This window comes from Oncorhynchus mykiss, chromosome 20 (assembly GCF_057628025.1).
Source record: "Oncorhynchus mykiss isolate SJ-2025 chromosome 20, ASM5762802v1, whole genome shotgun sequence".
In the NCBI taxonomy this organism is placed as follows: Eukaryota; Metazoa; Chordata; class Actinopteri; order Salmoniformes; family Salmonidae; genus Oncorhynchus; species Oncorhynchus mykiss.
Window position 1 is genome coordinate 3,903,162 of NC_143041.1, and position 21,425 is coordinate 3,924,586.

At 47.2% G+C, this 21,425-nt stretch overlaps 1 protein-coding gene across 2 annotated transcripts in view; it reads right to left on the reverse strand.

The window, feature by feature from the left end:
- LOC110498812 (proline-rich protein 12) overlaps positions 1 to 21,425 on the reverse strand; it is a 52,642-nt gene that overhangs the window by 17,300 nt on the left and 13,917 nt on the right. Inside the window, exons 4-11 of one of the 2 annotated variants that reach the window (XR_016489274.1) lie at positions 16,961 to 21,279; positions 16,167 to 16,397; positions 15,331 to 15,973; positions 6,224 to 6,672; positions 5,954 to 6,070; positions 4,997 to 5,127; positions 1,579 to 1,671; positions 1,395 to 1,477 (exon numbers count right to left, since the gene is read on the reverse strand). Coding sequence is in view for 1 of the 2 variants with exons in the window: in XM_090212022.1 (XP_090068148.1) it covers positions 1,017 to 1,477; positions 4,997 to 5,127; positions 5,954 to 6,070; positions 6,224 to 6,672; positions 15,331 to 15,973; positions 16,167 to 16,397; positions 16,961 to 21,279 (6,351 nt within the window). In the remaining variant the exon portion in view is untranslated. Of the gene's footprint in view, positions 1 to 1,016; positions 1,478 to 1,578; positions 1,672 to 4,996; positions 5,128 to 5,953; positions 6,071 to 6,223; positions 6,673 to 15,330; positions 15,974 to 16,166; positions 16,398 to 16,960; positions 21,280 to 21,425 lie in introns of those variants that run through there. The other variant, XM_090212022.1, reaches the window with a different exon arrangement.

The following is a 21,425-nucleotide window of genomic DNA, read 5'->3' on the forward strand; positions in this document are numbered from 1 at the left end:
TATTGCAAAAAATGTGGCAAAGAAATTAACTTTGTGTCCTCAATTGTTGTTTGGGGCAAATCCAATACAACACATTACTGAGTACCTCTCTCCATAATTCCAAGCATAGTGGTGGCTGCATCATGTTATGGGTATGCTTGTAATCGTTAAGGACTGGAGAGTTTTTCAGGATAAAAATAAATAAACAGAATGTAGGCAAAATCCTAGAGGAAAACCTGGTTCCGTCTGCTTTCCACCAGACACTAGGATATGAATTCTCCTTTCCGCAGGACAATAACCTAAAACACAAGGCCAAATCTAAACTGGAGTTGCTTACCAAGAAGACAGTGAATGTTCCTGAGTGGCCGAGTTACAGTTTTGACTTAAATCTACTTGAAAATCTATGGCAAGACCTGAAAATGGTTGTCTAGCAATGATCAACAACCAATTTGACAGAGCATGAAGAATTTTGAAAAAAATAATGGTCAAATGTTGCACAATCAAGGTGTGGAAAGCTCTAAGAGAGAGACTTACCAGGAAAGAGTCTAAGCTTTAGTCACTGCCAAAGGGTGCTAATACAAAGTATTGACTAAAGTGTGTGAATACTTATGTAAATCAGATATTTCTGCATTTCATTTTCAATGAAATTTGCAAACATTTCTAAAAATATGTTTTCACTTTTTTATAATGAGATAGATGGGTGAGAAAAATATAAATGTAATCCATTTTGAATTCAGGCTTTAAGAGTATGAATACTTTGAAGGCACTACGTTCCAATTGGCACCGTAATCCCTTTATAGTGCAAAAGTTTTTTACGGGGGCCCATAGGGCTCTGGTCAAAAGTAGTGCACTATATAGTGTAACAATCAATAATCAGTACAAGACTGCTTCACAAAATAATAAAGTATTACAGGCTACATTCACAATGGAAATAGATTTTTACTCAGAGAATCTCCATTGAGAATGCGTTTTAGTCCTGGACTAGGCTTAATCTGTGTCTAAGAAACTGGCCCTACAGGCAAAAAAACGCTTCTTACTCTCATCCTCGCTGGCTGCCTCCTCAGAGGAGTCGGAATCAGACGACGAGGGGACCCCCTTCAGCCACTTCCTCTTTTTCGGAAGAGGTTCCGCCTTGACCTTGGCTGGCTTCGACTTGGGAGGGCGCTCTACCGTCTTCCCTTTCTCCACTCCCCCTTTCTTCTCCTTCCCTCGTTCTGTCGTTGCCACTGTGGCGGCCCGTTTCTCGGGCTTCTGAGACGGCTGCACCCTCTTCTCTTTCTCTTTCTCCCTCTGCTTCTCTTTCTCCAACTCCTCTTTCACTACCGCAGCCGCCTTCTCCTTCTCTCGCTGTTCGTTCTTTGCCCTTGTTCTCTCCCTGGGCTCACGCTGCACCGGCTCTCGCGCCGGTGCCACTCGCTGCTCCCTCTCCTCCTTCTCAGCTCGGGGCGGGGTCTGGGTGGTGAGAGGCGGGGACGCCATTTTGGGGAGGACCTGTTGCCTGTTGAAGAAGAGTAGAGAATTGAATAAAGAGAAAGCAACCATATTTCAGATGCCCAGTTCTATAACCACCCACTTCCAACCAAATAGATGACTACTAACCCTAATTTTGTGGGGGTCATGCCCTCTCACCCCCCTAGCTGGCAACTTTTTTCAGAATGCTGGCTACTTCAGATTTTTGGGAACACTGGATGGCTAGATGGAAGTACAAACACCATGTTAGCTCTTTAGGCTAGTATTTTCCTCTTATGCCTTGTCCTTGGACATTGAACAGGACAGCACGCTCTGAAAAGTAATACAATTTCGGACAACACTGTCCTATGAACTGTTCAATGACAAGGTGGAAGAAAACCTGAGAAGTGAAGGCATATACAATGTACAGTTGAAGTCGGAAGTTTACATACACTTAGGTTGGAGTCATTAAAACTTGTTTTTCAAACACTCCACACATTTCTTGTTAACAAACTAAAGTTTTGACAAGTCGGTTAGGACATCTACTTTGTGCATGACACAAGTCATTTTTCCAACAATTGTTTACAGACAGATTATTTCACTGTATCACAATTCCAGTGGGTCAGAAGTTTACATACACTAAGTTGACTGTGCCTTTAAACAGCTTGGGAAATTCCTGAAAATGATGTCATGGTTTTAGAAGCTTCTGATAGGCTAATTGACATCATTTGAGTCAATTGGAGGTGTACCTGTGGATGTATTTCAAGGCCTACCTTCAAACGCAGTGCCTCTTTGCTTGACATCATGGGAAAATCAAAAGAAATCAGCCAAAACCTCAGAAATAAAATTGTAGACCTCCACAAGTCTGGTTCATCCTTGGGAGCAATTTCCAAATGCCTGAAGGTACCACGTTCATCTGTGCAAACAATAGTACGTAAGAATAAACACCATGGGACCACGCAGCCGTCATACTGCTCAGGAAGGAGACACCTTCTGTCTCCTAGAGATGACTTTTTGGAGAAATGTCCTCTGGTCTGATGAAACAAAAATAGAACTGTTTGGCCATAATGACCATCGTTATGTTTGGAGGAAAAAGGGGAAGGCTTACATGCCGAATAACACCATCCCAACCATGAAGAACGCGGGTGGCAGCATCATGTTGTGTGGGTGCTTTGCTGCAGGAGGGACTGGTGCACTTCACAAAATGGATGGCCTCATGAGGAAAGACAATTATGTGGATATATTGAAGCAACATCTCAAGACATCAGTCAGGAAGTTAAAGCTTGGTCGCAAATGGGTCTTCCAAATGGACAATGACCCCAAGCATATTTCCTATGTCGTGGCAAAATAGCTTAAGGACAACAAAGTCAAGGTATTGGAGTGGCCATCACAAAGCCCTGACCTCAATCCTATCCTAAATTTCTTGCCAGAACTGAAAGTGTGTGCGAGCAAGGAGACCTACAAACCTGACTCACTTACACCAGCTCTGTCAGGAGGAATAGGCTAATTGAGTTTGTAAACTTCTGACCCACTGGGAATGTGATGAAAGAAATAAAAGCTGAAATAAATCACTCTAATATTATTCTGACATTTCACATTCTTAAAATAAAGTGATGATCCTAACTGACCTAAGACAGGGAATTTTTACTAGGATTAAATGTCAGGAATTGTGAAAAACTGAGTTTAAATGTATTTGGCTAAGGTGTATGTTAACCTCCAACTTCAACTGTACATGTCTAAAATAAAGCCATTTTCACGCAAGACCGACGGCTATAGGCATGTACAGTGCCTTGCGAAAGTATTCGGCACCCTTGAACTTTGCGACCTTTTGCCACATTTCTGGCTTCAAACAAAGATAGAAAACTATTTTTTTGTGAAGAATCAACAACAAGTGGGACACAATCATGAAGTGGAACGACATTTATTGGCTATTTCAAACTTTTTTAACAAATCAAAAATTGAAAAATTGGGTGTGCAAAATTATTCAGCCCCCTTAAGTTAATACTTTGTAGCGCCACCTTTTGCTGCGATTACAGCTGTAAGTCGCTTGGGGTATGTCTCTATCAGTTTTGCACATCGAGAGACTGAAATTGTTTCCCATTCCTCCTTGCAAAACAGCTCGAGCTCAGTGAGGTTGGATGGAGAGCATTTGTGAACAGCAGTTTTCAGTTCTTTCCACAGATTCTCGATTGGATTCAGGTCTGGACTTTGACTTGGCCATTCTAACACCTGGATATGTTTATTTTTGAACCATTCCATTGTAGATTTTGCTTTATGTTTTGGATCATTGTCTTGTTGGAAGACAAATCTCCGTCCCAGTCTCAGGTCTTTTGCAGACTCCATCAGATTTTCTTCCAGAATGGTCCTGTATTTGGCTCCATCCATCTTCCCATCAATTTTAACTATCTTCCCTGTCCCTGCTGAAGAAAAGCAGGCCCAAACCATGATGCTGCCACCACCATGTTTGACAGTGGGGATGGTGTGTTCAGCTGTGTTGCTTTTACGCCAAACATAACGTTTTGCATTGTTGCCAAAAAGTTCAATTTTGGTTTCATCTGACCAGAGCACCTTCTTCCACATGTTTGGTGTGTCTCCCAGGTGGCTTTTGGCAAACTTTAAATTACACTTTTTATGGATATTTTTAAGAAATGGCTTTCTTCTTGCCACTCTTCCATAAAGGCCAGATTTGTGCAATATACGACTGATTGTTGTCCTATGGACAGAGTCTCCCACCTCAGCTGTAGATCTCTGCAGTTCATCCAGAGTGATCATGGGCCTCTTGGCTGCATCTGATCAGTCTTCTCCTTGTATGAGCTGAAAGTTTAGAGGGACGGCCAGGTCTTGGTAGATTTGCAGTGGTCTGATACTCCTTCCATTTCAATATTTCCGCTTGCACAGTGCTCCTTGGGATGTTTAAAGCTTGGGAAATATTTTTGTATCCAAATCCGGCTTTAAACTTCTTCACAACAGTATCTCGGACCTGCCTGGTGTGTTCCTTGTTCTTCATGATGCTCTCTGGAGACTTGATTACACACAGGTGGATTGTATTTATCATCATTAGTCATTTAGGTCAACATTGGATCATTCAGAGATCCTCACTGAACTTCTGGAGAGAGTTTGCTGCACTGAAAGTAAAGGGGCTGAATAATTTTGCACGCCCAATTTTTCAGTTTTTGATTTGTTAAAAAAGTTTTAAATATCCAATAAATGTCGTTCCACTTCATGATTGTGTCCCACTTGTTGTTGATTCTTCACAAAAAAATACAGTTTTATATCTTTATGTTTGAAGCCTGAAATGTGGCAAAAGGTCGCAAAGTTCAAGGGGGCCGAATACTTTCGCAAGGCACTGTATATTATTGTTCTGGCTTTATCTAGCTCTATTTGTGATTTTATCTTAACTGACTGTTAAGGTAATTAATCCTCTGACGATAACCATCTGATTATGTGTTAACTTGCACGAGGTGCATTTGAAGTTGCATGTGATCGTATCCACTGCTACGTTTCTGATGAAGACCTACGCATGCAACTTTTCATGACGCAGTCGGGAAATAGGTGTATAGATGGGTACCTCAGTCCGGATGGTCTGTGCCAGGGTCGTCGAGAGCACACTCTCACATAGTCCTTCTTGTTGATGTTCTCCAGGAACTTGACGTACAGGCGCTGGTATCGCCTCTTGGCGTCACCAAAGTAGCCCAGATACTAAGAAAAAGAAAGAGCAGCCATTTTGTTTATTGGGATGCCTAAGAGCTACTTATTTAATAGATAGTCATCCTGGTGTCCACACAAATCAGTGGGTCTCTTCCAGGTCATCTTTACTGCAGTCGTGCTGCAGTTTATTTGGTTCTATATTCATAGTGTCTCAGAGTAGGAATGTTGACCAAGGACCAGGTTCCCACTGTCCATTTCTTATCATCCAAAACGAAAAATAGTCAGCATGCTGATCTAGGAACAGTTTTAGATCTCAGGAATCACGTTAATATGATATAGCACTCGTAAGATGCTCAGCGACTGCAATTAAGAAGACCTGAAACCAGCAATCACACAGTCGGGCAAAGCAGTGATCTTCATGTGGAACGTCAGTGGAACCTTTAGTCTCTCCCAGTACCTTATCCACAATTAAGTGCCTATCCAAACTTGTCCTATGCAACGCTCATTTTCATTTACGAAATGTTTAAGACATTTTCCGATGCGTGCCCGCCCTGCTGATAAGACAGAAACATGCATTCTGTGTTGACATTGAGTAGTGATCTTCATGTGTTGGGTCAGTGGAACACAAAATTAAGAGTACAGATTATTGTATGGGAAAATATACAAAAGTTTCTGAGAAAGATCATTTCAAAAATACAATCGTATTGAGTGAATGTATTTATTGAGATGAAAATGCAATGAATCGATGGTTCTATGTTGATGTAAAAATATAAATGTACAGATTAAGGTTGTGAGGTCCGGCGACAAGAAATTCTTTGAGGGGAAAAAAATGGGGTATGAATACCACTGTGCCGGGTGGACAGACCGACTGACTCACGTTGCTGGTGGCACAGAACTGCCTCTGTCCGTTCTTAATCTCAGGGCTGAACTTCTGCAGCAGGGCTTTCTGCACCCTCCAGATGGGGGGAGGTTCTCGACCGGTCTTCAGGGCCAGCTGGGGAAAGAGGGGTGAGGGATTTAATGCATACTGAACACACACAATCAACTTATGGAACAGATGGACTACATTGAGAAACAATCTAACTGTTGATCTGGTGGTTAGTGATGCCTTTATTATGTTACACAAAAACGCAACACACACAAATACCTTCATAGTTCCGATGTCTTCTACGCGCACCACAAACTCGTCCCTCTCCCGGAAAATGCCTTCCCCTCCACTCTCGCTCTTGTCATCCTCGCTCTCTCCAGCAATGGCGGCGTCCTCCTGCTTCTGGGCCACGTGCAGCGAGGTGACCTGAGGGGCGGGGGCGTCTTCCGGGGACGCGGGGGGCTCCAGTGCTGGCTCGGGGGAATCCGAGGCCGGGGGAGTCTGGGAGGAGGGAGGGAGGGTGGCAGGAGCAGGAGGAAGAGAAGGAATGGAAGGAGGGAGGGGGCTCGGAGGTTGGGACTGCTTCTGTTGTGCCGCCTCCTGTGGGGGCAGGGGTGATGAAGGGAGAGAGAGGAGAAGTAAGGGGGAAGGTGGGGGAGAGGGAGAGAAGGACTGAGCGGGGGAGGCGGAGAGAGGTGAGGGACCGACTGGTGCCACTGGTGCTGAGGCTGGAATAAAAGGAGATAAGTGGTGATTTTTCTTCAAGAATCAAAATGCGATTCCACACCATATTCCACAAAATATTTTTCAGATCATAGAATATGAGGGGGGATGTTAAACATGCTTTTCAAATTTGTAACAAACACACAAAAACAACTAAGAAAATCATGATGAAAGTGGCCATTTTAGGCCCTTTTTAGACCTCTACAGTGCAGTCGGAAAGTTCAGATCCCTTGATTTTTTCCACATTTTGATATTTTACAGCCTTATTCAAAAATGGATCCCCCCCCCCCTCAACAAACTACACACAACACCCCACAATGACAAAGTAAAAAACATTTTCTATAAAGTTTTGCAAATGTATATTTAAAAAAAAATCTGAAATAACATTTGCATGAGCATTCAGGCCATTTACTCAGTACTTTGTTGAAGCATCTTTGGAAGTGATTACAGCCTCGAGTCTTCTGGGGTATGACGCTACAACCTTGGCACACATGTTTTTGGACAGTTAGTTTTTACATTTATTTAACCTTTATTTAACTAGACAAGTCAGTTAAGTGCAAATTCTTATTTACAATGACGGCCTACAATACCTCATAATGACAAAGCGAAAACACTACACGCTTGGCGCACCTGTATTTGGGGAGTTTCTCCCATCCTTCTCTGCAGATCCTCGCAAGCTCTGTCAGATTGGATAAGGAGCGTTGCTGCACAGCTATTTTCTGGTCTCTCCAGGGATGTTCGATTCGGTTCAAGTCCAGGCTCAGGCTGGGCCACTCAAGGACATTCAGTGACTTGTCCTGAAGCCACTCCTGTGTTGTCTTGGCCGTGTGTTTAGGGTCATTGTCCTGTTGGAAGGTGAACCTTCGGACCAGTCTGCGGTCCCGAGTACTCTGGAGCAGCTTTTCATCAAGGATCTCTGTACTTTGCTCTAGACATCTTAGCCATGATCCTGCCTATTCTCCCAATCCCTGCCACTGAAAAACATCTCCACAGCATGATGCTGCCACCACAATGCTTCACCAAAGGAATGGTGCCATGTTTCCTCCAGACATGACACTTAGCATTCAGGCCAAAGACGTCAATCTTGGTTTCATCAGACCAGAGAATCTTGTTTCTCATAGTCTGAGAGTCTTTAGGTACCATTTGGAAGACTCCAAGTGAGCTGTCATGTGCTTTTTACTGAGGAGTGGCTTACGTCTGGCCACTCTACCATAATGGCCTGATTGGTGGAGTGCTGCAGAGATGGGAGAACCTTCCAGAAGGACAACCATCTCCACAGAGGAACACTGCCAGAGTGACCATAGGTTCTTGGTCAACTCCCTGACCAAGGCCCTTCTTTGGGACCACCAGCTCTGTGTTCTTCGGGACCTTCAATGCTGCAGAAATATTTTGGTACCATCCCCAGATCTGTGCCTCGGCACAATCCTGTCTCGGAGCTCTACAAACAATTCCATCGACCTCAGGGCTTGGTTTTTGCTCTGACATGTACTGTCAACTGTGGGACCTAAACACAGGTCTGCCTCTTTCCAAATCATCTGAAGGATGAACAATGGAAACAAGATGCACCGGAGCTCAATTTTGATTCTCATAGCGAATGGTCTGAGAACTTATGGAAATTAGGTATTTTTTTTAATTCATGCAGTGGGGCAAAAAAGTATTTAGTCAGCCACCAATTGTGCAAGTTCTCCCACTTAAAAAGATGAGTCCTGTAATTGTCATCATAGGCACACTTCAACTATGACAGACAAAATTAGAAAAACAATCCAGAAAATCGCATTGTAGGATTTTTTAAGAATTTATTTGCAAATTATGGTGGAAACTAAGTATTTGGTCAATAACAAAAGTTTCTCAATACTTTGTTATATACCCTTTGTTGGCAATGACAGAGGTCAAACGTTTTCTGTAAGTCTTCACAAGGTTTTCACACACTGTTGCTGGTATTTTGGCACATTCCTCCATGCAGATCTCCTCTAGAGCAGTGATGTTTTGGGGCTGTTGCTGGGCAACACGGACTTTCAACTCCCTCCAAAGATTTTCTATGGGGTTGAGATCTGGAGACTGGCTAGGCCACTCCAGGACCTTGAAATGCTTCTTACGAAGCCACTCCTTCATTGCCCGGGCAGTGTGTTTGGGATCATTGTCATGCTGAAAGACCCAGCCACGTTTCATCTTCAATGCCCTTGCTGATGGAAGGAGGTCCCTTTGCAGAAAAACAGCCCCAAACCATGATGTTTCCACCCCCATGCTTCACAGTAGGTATGCTTCACAGTAGGTATGGTGTTCTTTGGATGCAACTCAGCATTCTTTGTCCTCCAAACACGATGAGTTGAGTTTTAACCAAAAAGTTATATTTTGGTTTCATCTGACCATATGCAAAAAAATATTAACCGTTTTAATTTTGTCATTATGGATTATTGTGTGTAGATTGACAACAAATGTGTTTTATTTAATCCATTTTAGAATAAGGATGTACCATAACAAAATGTGGAAAAAGTCAAGGGGTCTGAATACTTTCCGAAGACACATTACATGCTTCCTGTAAGACACTATGAACCGTGACCGTACATGATACAGACAACATCTTTGTGTCGTTATAGTGTTTTCTAACATATGGAGTACATCTAGATTCGGAAATATAATTTATCACGTTCATTTATTCAACATTAAAAATATTAATATCTCAAAAGTACCCGATTTGATTCTGTTCATTTTATGGAACAATAAACTTTACGGGTACATCATTTCCAGAATGGGCTCTAATTTTGAAGTTATGATAAATGGTATGTGAATGGGAAAATTGATTAAAAGAAAACATCTTCTGTTGGCGATTTGCCGAATGTGCAATCCTAAGGGCTGTGACTGGTTAATGACCTATAAATGTCAATTTCCATGTATGAAATGGGTCATAAGTACCAAAGCCCACTTTAGAAATATTGTTCCAAACAATGGTTTAAAAACAGTAAGTCTGAGATATTAAATATGTTGAAGAAAATTTGTGGAAAATTGTATTTCATAATTAAGACATACTCCATTTGAAAGGCAGGATTCCTCAAATTGCAGCCTGAACTTGGCCCACTGGGGATTTTATTTGGTCCCCGCAAGTTTAGTAAAAAAGTATTAATTAGTTGTTTTAAAAAAAAAAAAAAAAGTTGGACAGTAAAAACAACAGCAAATCAGCTCCAAGTGATTAACATTTTGGAAATATGCTCCAAAGTATTACGTTTTAGTCAAATATAATCTTGCAGTCAATTTGCGGTCTACAAATACATTTACATTTAACAGACACTCTTATCCAGAGCGACTTACATGAGCTATTAGGGTTAAGTGCCTTGCTTAACAGACTGAGTCAGCTCAGGGATTAGGGCCAGCAACCTTTTGATTACTTGTCCAACACTCTTAAATGATTGGTAATCATGTTCCTGCAAAGATGTCTGTATGGTGTATGGTTCGGTTCACAGATCATAGGGTCTTACAGAAGGCACGTATAGGTCTAAAATGGGCCTAAAATAAAACATGTTTGTGACACAAATGTAAAAAAAAAACATGTCAAAGATCCTTCCTCCTGATGAAGCTTCTATGTGACAATTTCCAGAACAATCTGAGACACAAAACCTATTTTTGGTCTGTCTTGGTGTGGAATAGCTCAGTGGGTATCTATCGTTCCTTTTAATAACCAAAAACAGCCGTAAACATCAGTGGGTCTGATTTAGTTCAAGCGATCAGAAATATAACAATTGGGCTATCGTTTCTTTTAATCAGTTCTTTACTATGTGTGCACAGGAAATGGAATCAATGACTGAATTCTACAGCAACTGCTAAGCCAGAGGCTAAAATAATTATTTTTCATGAGCTGTGCCGTGAAATTAATTCTAAGAAAATTGGGGCATGAGCTGAAACAACAAGACTATGAAGAAAAGTATTGTAATAAATAAGAAATATATTGTGCATCTCTTTGTGGAACCACAAAGTAACAGCCTACATACATTCTCTGCCAATAAAACATATAGGCTATCAGTACCAGACGACAGTCATGTATACTATTACATCTCAGACAAAATAGTGAATGTGGGGAATGTCCCAAAAATGACTACCAAGTGATCTTTTGCAACATCCACTACCTGAACAAAAGTAAAGAAAAGTACATCTCGAACATCTGATTCCAAAATCATGGGCATTACTATGTCGCCGGTCGCCTCTTTGCTACTCTAACAGCCTCCACTCTTCTGGGATGACTTTTCACTAGATGTTGGGACATTGCTGTGGGGACTTTCTTCCATTCAGCCACAAGAGCATTAGTGAGTTCGGGCACTGATGTTGGGTAATTAAGCCTGGCTCGCAGTCGGCGCTGAAATTCATCCCAAAGGTGTTCGATGGGGTCGTGGTCAGGCCTCTGTGCAGGCCAATCAAGTTCTTCCACACTGATCTTGACAAACCATTTCTGTATGGACCTCGCTTTGTGCACAGGGGCATTGTCATGCTCAAAGAGGAAAGGGCATTCCACAACCTGTTGCCACAAAGTTGGAAGAACAGAATGTATGCTGTAGCATTAAGATGTCCTTTCACTACAACTAAGGGACCTAGCCCGAACCATGAAACAGCACCAAACCATTATTCCTCCTCCACCAAACTTTACATTTGGCATTATGCAGAGGGACAGGTATCGTTCTCCTGGCATCTGCCTAACCTAGCTTTGTCCATAGGACTGCCAGATGAAGTGTGATTCACAAAGAAAGTATTTCCACTGCTCCAGTCCAAGCTTTATACCACTCCAGCTGACGCTTGGCACTGCGCAGGGTGACCTTAGGCTTGTGTGCAGCTGCTCAGCCATGGAAACCCATTTCAGGAAGCTACAGACAAAAAGTTATTGAGCTGACACTGCTTTCAGAGGCAACTTGGAAATCGGTAGTGAGTGTTGCAAACGAAAATACGATTTTTACACTCTATGGGCTTCAGCACTCTGCGGTCCCGTTCTGTAAGCGTCTGTGGCCTACGACTTCACAATAACAGCACTTACAGCTGACCGGGGCAGCTCTAGCAGGGTAGAAATTTCACTAACTGAATTGTTGGGAAGGTGGCATCCTATGACGGTGCCACGTTGAAAGTCACTGAGCTATTCAGTAAGGCCATTCTACTGCCAATGTTTTTCGATGGAGATTGCGTGGCTGTGTGCCCAATTTTATACACCTGTCAGCAATAGGTGTGGCTGAAATAGGCGAATCCACAAATTTGAAGGGGTGTCCACATATTTTTGTATATACAGTGCCTTCGGAAAGTATTTAGACACCTTGACTTGTTCCACATTTTGTTACATTACAGTCCAATTCTAAAATATATATTTTTTTAAATACAATCTACCCACAATACCCCATCATGACAAAGCAAAAGCAGGTTTTAATTTTTGACTAATTTATCATAAAAAAAAAAACAGAAATACCTTATTTACATAAGAATTCAGACCCTTTACTAGACTCGAAATTGAGCTCAGGCGCATGCTGTTTCCATTGATCATCCTTGTTTGTTTCTACAACTTGATTGGAGTCCACCTGTGGTAAATTCAATTGATTGGACATGATCTGGAAAGGCACACACCTGTCCATATAAAAAGGTGCCACAGTTGACAGCGTATTTCAGAGCAAAAACCAAGCCATGAGTTCGAAGGAATTGTCCGTAGAGCTCAGAGACAGGATTGTGTCGAGCTCGGCACAGATCTGGGGAAGGGTACCAAAACATTTCTGCATCATTGAAGGTCCCCAAGAGCACAGTGGCCTCCATCAATCTTAAACGGAAGAAGTTTGGAACCACCAAGACTCTTCCTAGAGCTGGCCGCCCAGCCAAACTGAACAATCAGGGGAAAAGGGCCTTGGTCAGGGAGGTGACCAAGAACCCGATGGTCACAGAGAGTTCTATAGTTTCTCTGTGGAGATGGTTTTCCTTCTGGAAGGTTTTCCCATCTCTGATGCACCAAATTAGGCCTTTATGGTAGAGTGGCCAGACGGAAGCCACTCCTCAGTAAAAGGCACATGACAGCCTGCTTGGCATTTGCCAAAAGGCACCTAAAGACTCTCAGGAACAAGAGACTCTGGTCTGATGAAACCAATATTGAACTCCTTGCCCTGAATGCCAAGCTGAAGGAAACCTGGCACAATTCCTACGGTGAAGCATTGTGGTGGCAGCATCATGCTGTGGGGATGTTTTTCAGCGGCAAGTACCTGGGAGACCAGTCAGGATCATGGCTAAGATGACTAGAGCACAGAGATTTTCTTGATGAAAACCTGCTCCAGAGTACTCAGGACCGCAGACTGGGCCGAAGGTTCACCTACCAACAGGACAATGACCCTAAACACACGGCCAAGACAACACAGGAGTGGCTTCAGGACAAGTCACTGAATGTCCTTGAGTGGTCCAGCCAGAGCCCTGACTTGAACCGAATCGAACATCCCTGGAGAGACCAGAAAATAGCTGTGCAGCAACGCTCCCCATCCAACCTGACAGAGCTTGAGGGGATCTGCAGAGAAGAATGGGCGTAACTGTCCAAATACAGGTGTGACAAGCTGTAGCGTCATACCCAAGAAGACTCAAGAATGTAATCAGTGCCAAAGGTGCTTCAACAAAGTACTGAGTAAAGGGTTTGAATTAGGGATGCACGATATACTGGTGAACATACCAGAAATTGGCCAATATTAGCTAAAAATGGCAACATCAGTATCGGCCCAATGTCTAGTTTAACGCCGATGTTAAAAACCGATGTCAAAGGTACCATGCATACCTATATAACGTAATAACGCCACATAAAATGTTGCGCTTCACGTGCAACACAGCATTCCTAACCTAGCCCACAAGATCTGCTGTGTGGATCGAGCAGTCAGCAAGTCAAGCAGTCATTTGAAAGAGTAAGAACATTTCGGCGAGGCAACTCAAAGGCGAAATCCAATTAAGCCAAGATAATGGAATTCAGTTCTCTGTCGTGGGTGATGTTGACTTTCGCCGACTGGTCGAGCACCTGTACACAGTACCAAGCACGCCATTTTTCAGATGTTGCCCTACCGGAGTTACACAGTAATCAGTAAGCGTCACTGGAATTAGCTTCACAACATACATACTGTGGAATGCGTCACTGCAATTAGTAAGCGTCACTGCAATTAAACGTCACTGCAATTAGCTTCACAACATACATACAATGGAATCCCATTTCTTTGTGTGTCAAAAAAGATACAGTAGCACTGTCAAAGCTGTACAAAAACGACTGCAAACAAGCGAACACCGGCCACGAACGATGTGTTTACAATACCACGTTGGTAATAAAGCATAATTTGTTTGACTGCAACTTCTAGGGTAGCTAGCTTTAGCTTGGTACCTAGCTAGCACCAATACAACCAGCCTGAAAACAATGACCAGTAGAAACTGCAGCCAGTTAGCTTCATCTGGCTAGTGAGGCTCGACCAGACCGGGTTGTGAAGCTAGCCACAATAAGGCACAATAGTGGAATTTGCGGTTTTGCTGTGAAAATAAAAGTACATCATTGACAGTGATGCAAATGAACACAAATTGTAGAATTATGTCATGCTTTTATTTTGAAGGCTAACCGCAAAGTCCATTATTGTGACTAATCCTTATTGTGGCCAACTTCACATAGCCTGGGTCAGACCACCAATAATCAAATTAGAACTGTCTTATAAATTAGGGTTATTGTAGATGACACCTAGCTAACTATAGCTACTGAAACAGATGTCGTTTTGCTATGTTTTTGGGGAAGAACATTGTTTGCATCCATGAGCTAGCTGGCTTTTTTTTAATGACCAGCACTGTAGGTGCGTGAGATCAGCATCATAGGTATCATTGTGACAAATTAAATACGAGTGAAACTGTAATCAATGTGTAATAACTACGTAAAAAATTATTACCGCTTTAAATTATTGTGTGACGTGCAGTCATAGTCAGGCCGTGATTGGTCAACAAGCTTATTTGGCACGTCAAATAGTGTAATTTGACGTGTAGCTTTTTTGACACGCGAAGACCCAAAAGGCGTTCCAAAACAATTCTGGTTGAGAATGAAACGACTGAACAAACGAACAACGAAACAGCACAGCAGGTAAGTGAAAGAAAAAAGGTTTTGATGATGTTTTACTGGTAATGGGGACATACGTAAATGCCAACAAAATAACTTTTTGGTCAGTCTCTTGCACTGAGAAGCAGGGCCTTAGAACGCTGAGTCCATGTGTAGGTGTTAACTATTTAACTGTACTAGAATGGTTAAAAGGCCGCTAAATTTGTAAATGTCTATCGTTTTTTTAGGCAAGGAAAATATTGGCTATCGGCCAAAAATGTCAGATCAGTGCATCACTAGTCCGAACAATTATGTAAATATGATATTTCAGTTTATTTTTCATAACTTTGACCAATTTTCTAAAAACAGGTTTTTCGTTTTTCATTATGGGGTTGTGTGTAGATTGATGATGAAAAAAACAATTTAATCCATTTTAGAATAAAATAACAAAATGTGGAAAAATCAAGGGGTCTGAATATTTTCCAAATGCACTGTATAATAATGTATTTTCTGCTGCAATAACTTTCATTGAAAAGTTTATTCCCCTTTTCTAATACCTGTAATGGCAATCATAGACAACAAGATCATATGATCTGTATCGACCCGGTATTTCCCTTACCTTCCAATCTGGGCGCACCAAGTATCTCCAACTCTGGCTCCTCCTCTTCCATATCATTCACTTCACTCTCCTTATCACCCCCTCCATGGACCTTCCTCTCTTCCTCATTCTCCTCCATCTCCTGGTCCTCTCGCTGTAGTACTGCCGGCTCGGCCGCCTGGGGCTGGGAGTGAGGGTTGAGTGAGGGAGGCTGGGGGCTAAGGGCTGGGGGCTGCAGGGTGGTCGGTGTGAGCGGGGCCTGGCTGGGTTGGTCTTGGGACTGGGGTGGGGGAGAAGGTGGGGGCTGCTGAAGCGAGGCCAGCTGCGGCGTGTCGTAGAGAGCCGAGATGGCCGAGGAGATGCTTTTCTGCAGGTCCTGATTCTTGCCCACCGAATCCTCCTCATCTGAGGAGAACGAGGGCAGCGTCTCCAAGTTCCTCTTCAGCTCATCGTCCAGGGTGCGCTTGCAGGGACTGGGGCTGTTGCTCTTGCCCTCACCGAACTGAGGCAGTGTTGGAGGGGGTGCCGGGGACAGGGGACAGAGCCCGTCAGATTTGAGAGGGGAGACGTCACTGTTTCCTGATTGCATATCCAAGCCCGGAGGTCTCTTTCCCGACTTGAGGAAGTCCATGAAGGAGGCCATGCAGCCTGATTTCTCATTCCCCTGAGAGAGACAGAGAGGGAAAGGTTACGGGGGGAATAGAGAGTGAGAGAAAATAGACAGTTCATGAGAGAGGGAAATACTGGTTTCCCTCTTCATTTGACGAGCTACGGCTAACATTTTGTCACATACAACATGCAGGATTAACCATAATTGCCGACTGATTGAGTGGCCAAACAGAGTAATCGTCCCTTACCCTTCCATCCATCCCCTCGCCATCCACTCCGTCACTCTGTATCTGGCTCTTCTGCTTGCTCTTGTCCTGGGTCCTGTTGGAGTCTACCCCTTCGCACAGGGGTCCAGGACTTAGGCCAAGGGAGGGAGCAGAGCCCACTGAGCCGTCTGATAGGGCGGGGTCCGTGCCGGACAGAGAGTCGGTCCTCAGCAGGGCTTCGGAAGAGGACATGGAGCCAATGGGCAGTTTGATCTAAGACAGGAAAAACGGCGGAAATGTTTGATTAAAATGCCAATAGAGTAAAGTACAATACAGAAAACGTGGCTATTCCCACCACCTAAAGGAACATTACACTCAAAAGTTGTCAGATGTATTTGGAACTCAAAAGGAGTCTGATGTCCTGATGCAATCGCATCCCATGTCATCGGTTATGTTGATCCATATTTACAAGATGTGGTTTAATCTTGACAGACTACTTTAAAGATCTGAAACCATGTGACAAACTTTGATTTAAAAGTGTAATGTCCCTTTAAGTATAAGCCTGCAATGACATGGGACAGAAGGTAGCCTAGCGGTTAGAGCGTTGGACTAGTAACCGAAAGGTTGCAAGATTGAATCCCCAGGCTGACAAGGTAAAAATCTGTCGTTCTGCTCCTGAACAGGGCAGTTAACCCACTGTTCCTAGGCCGTCATTGAAAATAAGAATTTGTTTTTAACTGACTTGCCTAGTTAAATAAAGGTAAAATAAAAAAAAAATGACATCTACATTTCCTCCTAAGGAATTAACAAAGTTCAGTTCCATTATCCACGCTCACCTTGAGATGCGGTATGGGCTCCTGATGCTGTGGGGGTGGAGCCTGGTGGTGAAGTTGATGCTGTTGCCGATTAAGCTGGTGTTGCTGCATCTGCTCCTTCTCAGTTATCTCCATAAACATGTCGTCCCTCCTCCCTCTCCCTCGGCCTCCGCCACCACCACGGCCCCTGCTCCGTTTAACCTCAATTCCTCCTCCATACCCACTTCCTGCTTCGGTTCCTCCTCCCATCTCACCTCCCATCATTCCACGGGGGGCGTGCTGCTCGGGCTGCGGGCGAATGCGAGGCCTACCCCTGGGCCTTGGAGGCCCTGCTCTCTTTGGCCTGGTGGGCTTACGGCCCCTCTTCTTGGGCCCGTCCTGCGGCAGGAGCTGGGGAGGGGGGCAGAGGGAGTGGTAGAAGTCGAGGTCGCCCATGAGGGGGCTGAGCGTGCCTCCTCCTCCAGCCCCCCCTCCTGTCTTACGGCAGCTGGAGACCAGGTCGGGGAGGTGGTCAGGGAGCCGGCGGCTGTTCAGACGGATGTCCGCTGGCTGGTTGTCCTTGTCCTCATCATCCTCAAACTCGTACTCCTGCGCGTAGCTCTTTTTGGGCAGTGTGTTGGGGTCTCGGCGCTCCTTGAGCAGGTGGAACGAGCTGGACTTGAGGAGCTTCTTGGGGCGCGACGAGCAGAAGATGGGCGAGGTGAGGCCTCCAGGCCCGGTGCCAGTTCCACCGCTGCACCCGCCTGGACTAGAGGACTGGATCAGGCCCAGCTGCGCCGTGTTAACAGTGGACGGCAGCTCATCCAGGTCCAGGGTGCGGTTGCCGGACTCGGGAAGCCTGTGGCAGTACTGCCCATAGCCCTGGTCGCCCAGCATTTCATACCCGGCTCCTCCGCTTCCCCCTCCTGAATTATCCTTCATGGGCTCCTCATGGCCGCCTCCTGGTCCCTCCTGGTTCATCTCCTCCTGCACTGGGCCAGCGCCTCCGGCACAGCTCGACTTGGAGAAGTCGTCTGAGCAGAACATGTCCTCCATGCCGGGGAAGAAGGAGCGGTCCTCGTCCTGCAGGAGCGAGTCCGGGAAGCAGATAGAGGTGAGTGTGACAAAGCGGTTCTGGCTCTGGCCACAGCTTTTCTCCACAGGGCTGACCGTGTCGAATGGGTGCTGCTCGGTGCGCTGATGCTGGTCTATTTGGACCTGCTGGCCTGGGGTGAGCTGGGACGGGTGGGACTGGGACTCCTGTTGCTGGGAGTGGGTGGAGGGAAGGGGCTGGGGGTGAGTATGAGCCTGGGGGTGAGCGTGGCCATGGGAGTGGGGGTGGTGCCCCGAGTGGCTTTGCTGGTGGTGGGAGTTGGGGTGTTGATGGTGTTGGGGGAGGTGGTGCACGTGCAAGGGGGCTGATAAGCCCATGTCGGGCTCAGAGAGGAACGAGTGGAGCTCCGAGGCGGAGTGTTGAGGGTGATGGGACGAGAGCCTCTGCTGCTCTTGCTGCTGCTGCCTGTGGCGCTCTCCGCTCCCTCCACCTCTTCCTCCTGCACCACCACCACCTCCTCCTCCTCTCCTCTCCTCCACTCCCCCTCCGTCCACACTGGAGGTCTGGGAGAGCGAGCGGTCAAGCATGTCCAGGGAGGACACCACCGAGCTCTGCTGTCGCTGCTTGGACTGGCTCTGGTCTTGCCGAGGAGGTCCGTGGTTGTAGTGAGCCGCTGCCGCTGCGACCTCCAAAGCCTGGGACTGGAGTTGTAGCTGAAGCTGGGAGGCCTGCTGGGTCTGGGACTGGTGTTTGCCCGCGCCCATTCTCCCTCCGGCTCCATCCATCATAGCTTGTTGCTGGCTCACTGAATGCTGCTGCTGATGGGGCTCCATCTTGTTGCGAGTGGTGTGGGATAGCACAGACTGGAGCAGGTGGGGCGGCTGGTGGGACTGGTCCGTGGGGGAATCCATGAGGGAGGCCGAGGATTGAGAGTGCTGTTGCACCTCGGGGTTCTTGCGAGGGTACACCAGCTCGGATCGCTCTTGTGGATTCTTCTGCAGCTCCATGTGAGCGTGGGACTGTAGGTGGGTGTGGGAGTTGGCGTGTTGCTGCTGCGTGTGGGAGGAGTGTTGGGGGCCCAGGGAGTGCTGGGAGTACTGGTCACTCCGGCCGTAGTGCACCACCGACCCCAGGGAGTCGTGGTGGTGTAGATGGGGGTGGCTTTGCTCGGCACCTCCTCTTCCGCCACTCCTGCCACCGCCTTCACTGTCATTCCTCTGTTGTTGTTGATGTTTCTTGAGAGACATCTCCAGCTGGCTGTCTAGGCCCGTGACCGCGCCCCCAGATCCGGCACCGGCACTGGAGGTGGCGCTGTGGGTGCGGATGACGCTCTGGAGGTGGTACCTCTCCTCAGAGCCCTTGCCGAGCTCGTAGGACGACAGCCCCTTGCCGCCGTCCGTGGTAGAGGGGACAGGCTGCAGAGGTGCCTGTTGTTGGGCCGCCTGTTGAGGTTGTTGCTGCTGGGAGTGGTGATGGGACGCCTGGGGTGTGGGACTGGCCTGGGCTTGGAGAAGGTGCTGGATCAAAAAGTCATCATCGTCCACATCCTCTTGAGACCTCTGGGAGCCCACACCTAGCATGCGGCTGGAGTCGGACTTGGTCTTGTTGGCGGTGGGGTGGTAGGACTGGGACTGGGGACCTCTGGTGTCGGGGTAGCCCTGAGGGGAGGAGATGAAGGTGGGAGAGAGGACAGAGGAGATGTATTTGTTGGAGGCTGTTCCTCCCGGGGACTGGGTGGGGCAGGCAGGGGTGGGGGAGTGCAACCCTGGACGGATGATCCCAGAGTTAGCCGACGGAGAGGGGATAGACTCAGGGATATGGTAAGGCCCTACTCTGGCGCCACCTCCTCTCTCATTGGCCATACTGCTCCCAGCTCCTCCAGAACCGGAGTTCCCGCTTCCTGCGGTGCTGCTACCACCGCCTCCTGAGGTTCCGCCCACCGACGACCCGCTCGACTGTAAAAGAGCAGGGGAGTGGCCTGGGCCGTAACCCAGCGATGGACATCCCGCTCCACCCAGAGAGGAGGGGACGGACCCATAGGCAGAGTCAGCCCCGTAGACCACATCAGCCGAGTACGACTGGCTTCGCCCTCCCAGGCTTCCGTAGCCTTTTCTTCCTCCGGCTGAGCTCAGGTCCTGGGCCTGAGGGGAGCTGAAACCGCCATAGGACTGGGGTAGGTGGGAGGGAGGGGGCTGGCTGGGAGAGTATGACTGGTTCTGCTGTTGTGGCGGGGTTTGGCCTGTGAGAGCGGTGGCGGGGGGTTTCACTGGGGGCACGGGGGAGCCGTAGCCTGAGAGGCTGTGTTTGGGTAAGGGCTGCTGAACAGATGTGGAAGAGGTAGGAGGGGGTTGCTGCTGGGGAGCTGGAGCACTCTGAAGGGGAGGCTGCTGTCTAGACGGGGCCGAGCTGGAGCTGGAGGGGGGGAGTGAGTTGGAGGGGTGGGCTCCCGAGGCAGAGGAGGAAGAGGAGGTCGTCGAAGAGCTGGAGGACGCAGAAGGGGGCGTGTGTGGGGTACGGGAGGAGGACGCCGAGCTGGTCGAGGAGTAGCCGTTGCTGGAGTTGCTCTTGGCGCCCTTTCCCGCTGCTGAAGATGAGGTGGAGATCGAGTAGGGGGGTTGGATGATGGGCCGGTACACCTGTTCCGTCCGGGAAGAGGCCTTGTGGTCCGAGGGGCTCTGGTCGCCCAGGGGGCTGCAAGAGAGTCCGGCCTGCCTGTGGTGGGCGATCTGCTGGTACCCAGCCCCGCCGCAGCTGAGGTAGTGCTGCAGGGAGTGGGCCGCTGAGGAGGAGAGCTGGGACTGGGACGGCGTGGGCCGCTGGTAGTGCTTGATCACGCTGTCCTGCCGGGGCACAGCCCTCTCCTGGATCGAGTTAGACTGGGCCTGAGCCTGGGCTGAGGAGAACACTGAGGCGTTGTACAACTGGGAGGACTGGTCCTGCAGCTGAGAGGACAGCAGGTTGAACTGGTGGGACTGTAGGTGCCGCGCTGATGAGGCCTGGACCGACGAGGCGCCTGTGGGGTCCTGGCCGCCCCGGTAGGCTGTGGCGGCGCCCTGGGAGGGCAGGAGGCGGTCAAAGCCCAGGCTGGACTGAGAGGGACCCTTGATATGCAACAGAGGGTCGTGGGGGGAGAGGAGTCCGTTGGAGGTGGAGTTGAACGTGGGCGTGTCCTGGAGGGTGGGGAAGGAGCGGCTGGAGAAGGAGGCCGGGTGCTGATAGGCGGACAGGGCCGAGGAAGAGGTGAAGGAGCCCGAGCCGGGGAGGGGCCCGGAGATGAAGAGCTCAGCAGGGGCAGGGGTGTGTATCGCTGTCAGGGCCAGACAGAGACAAGACGACTATTATTCAAAGCCCATCAACAGAAAAAAACTGACAAGCATGACTAAATAATTGTACCCCCAACCATTAACAAGTAAAAAGCAAAAATAATCCAATATGCAAATGAAACCAACATAA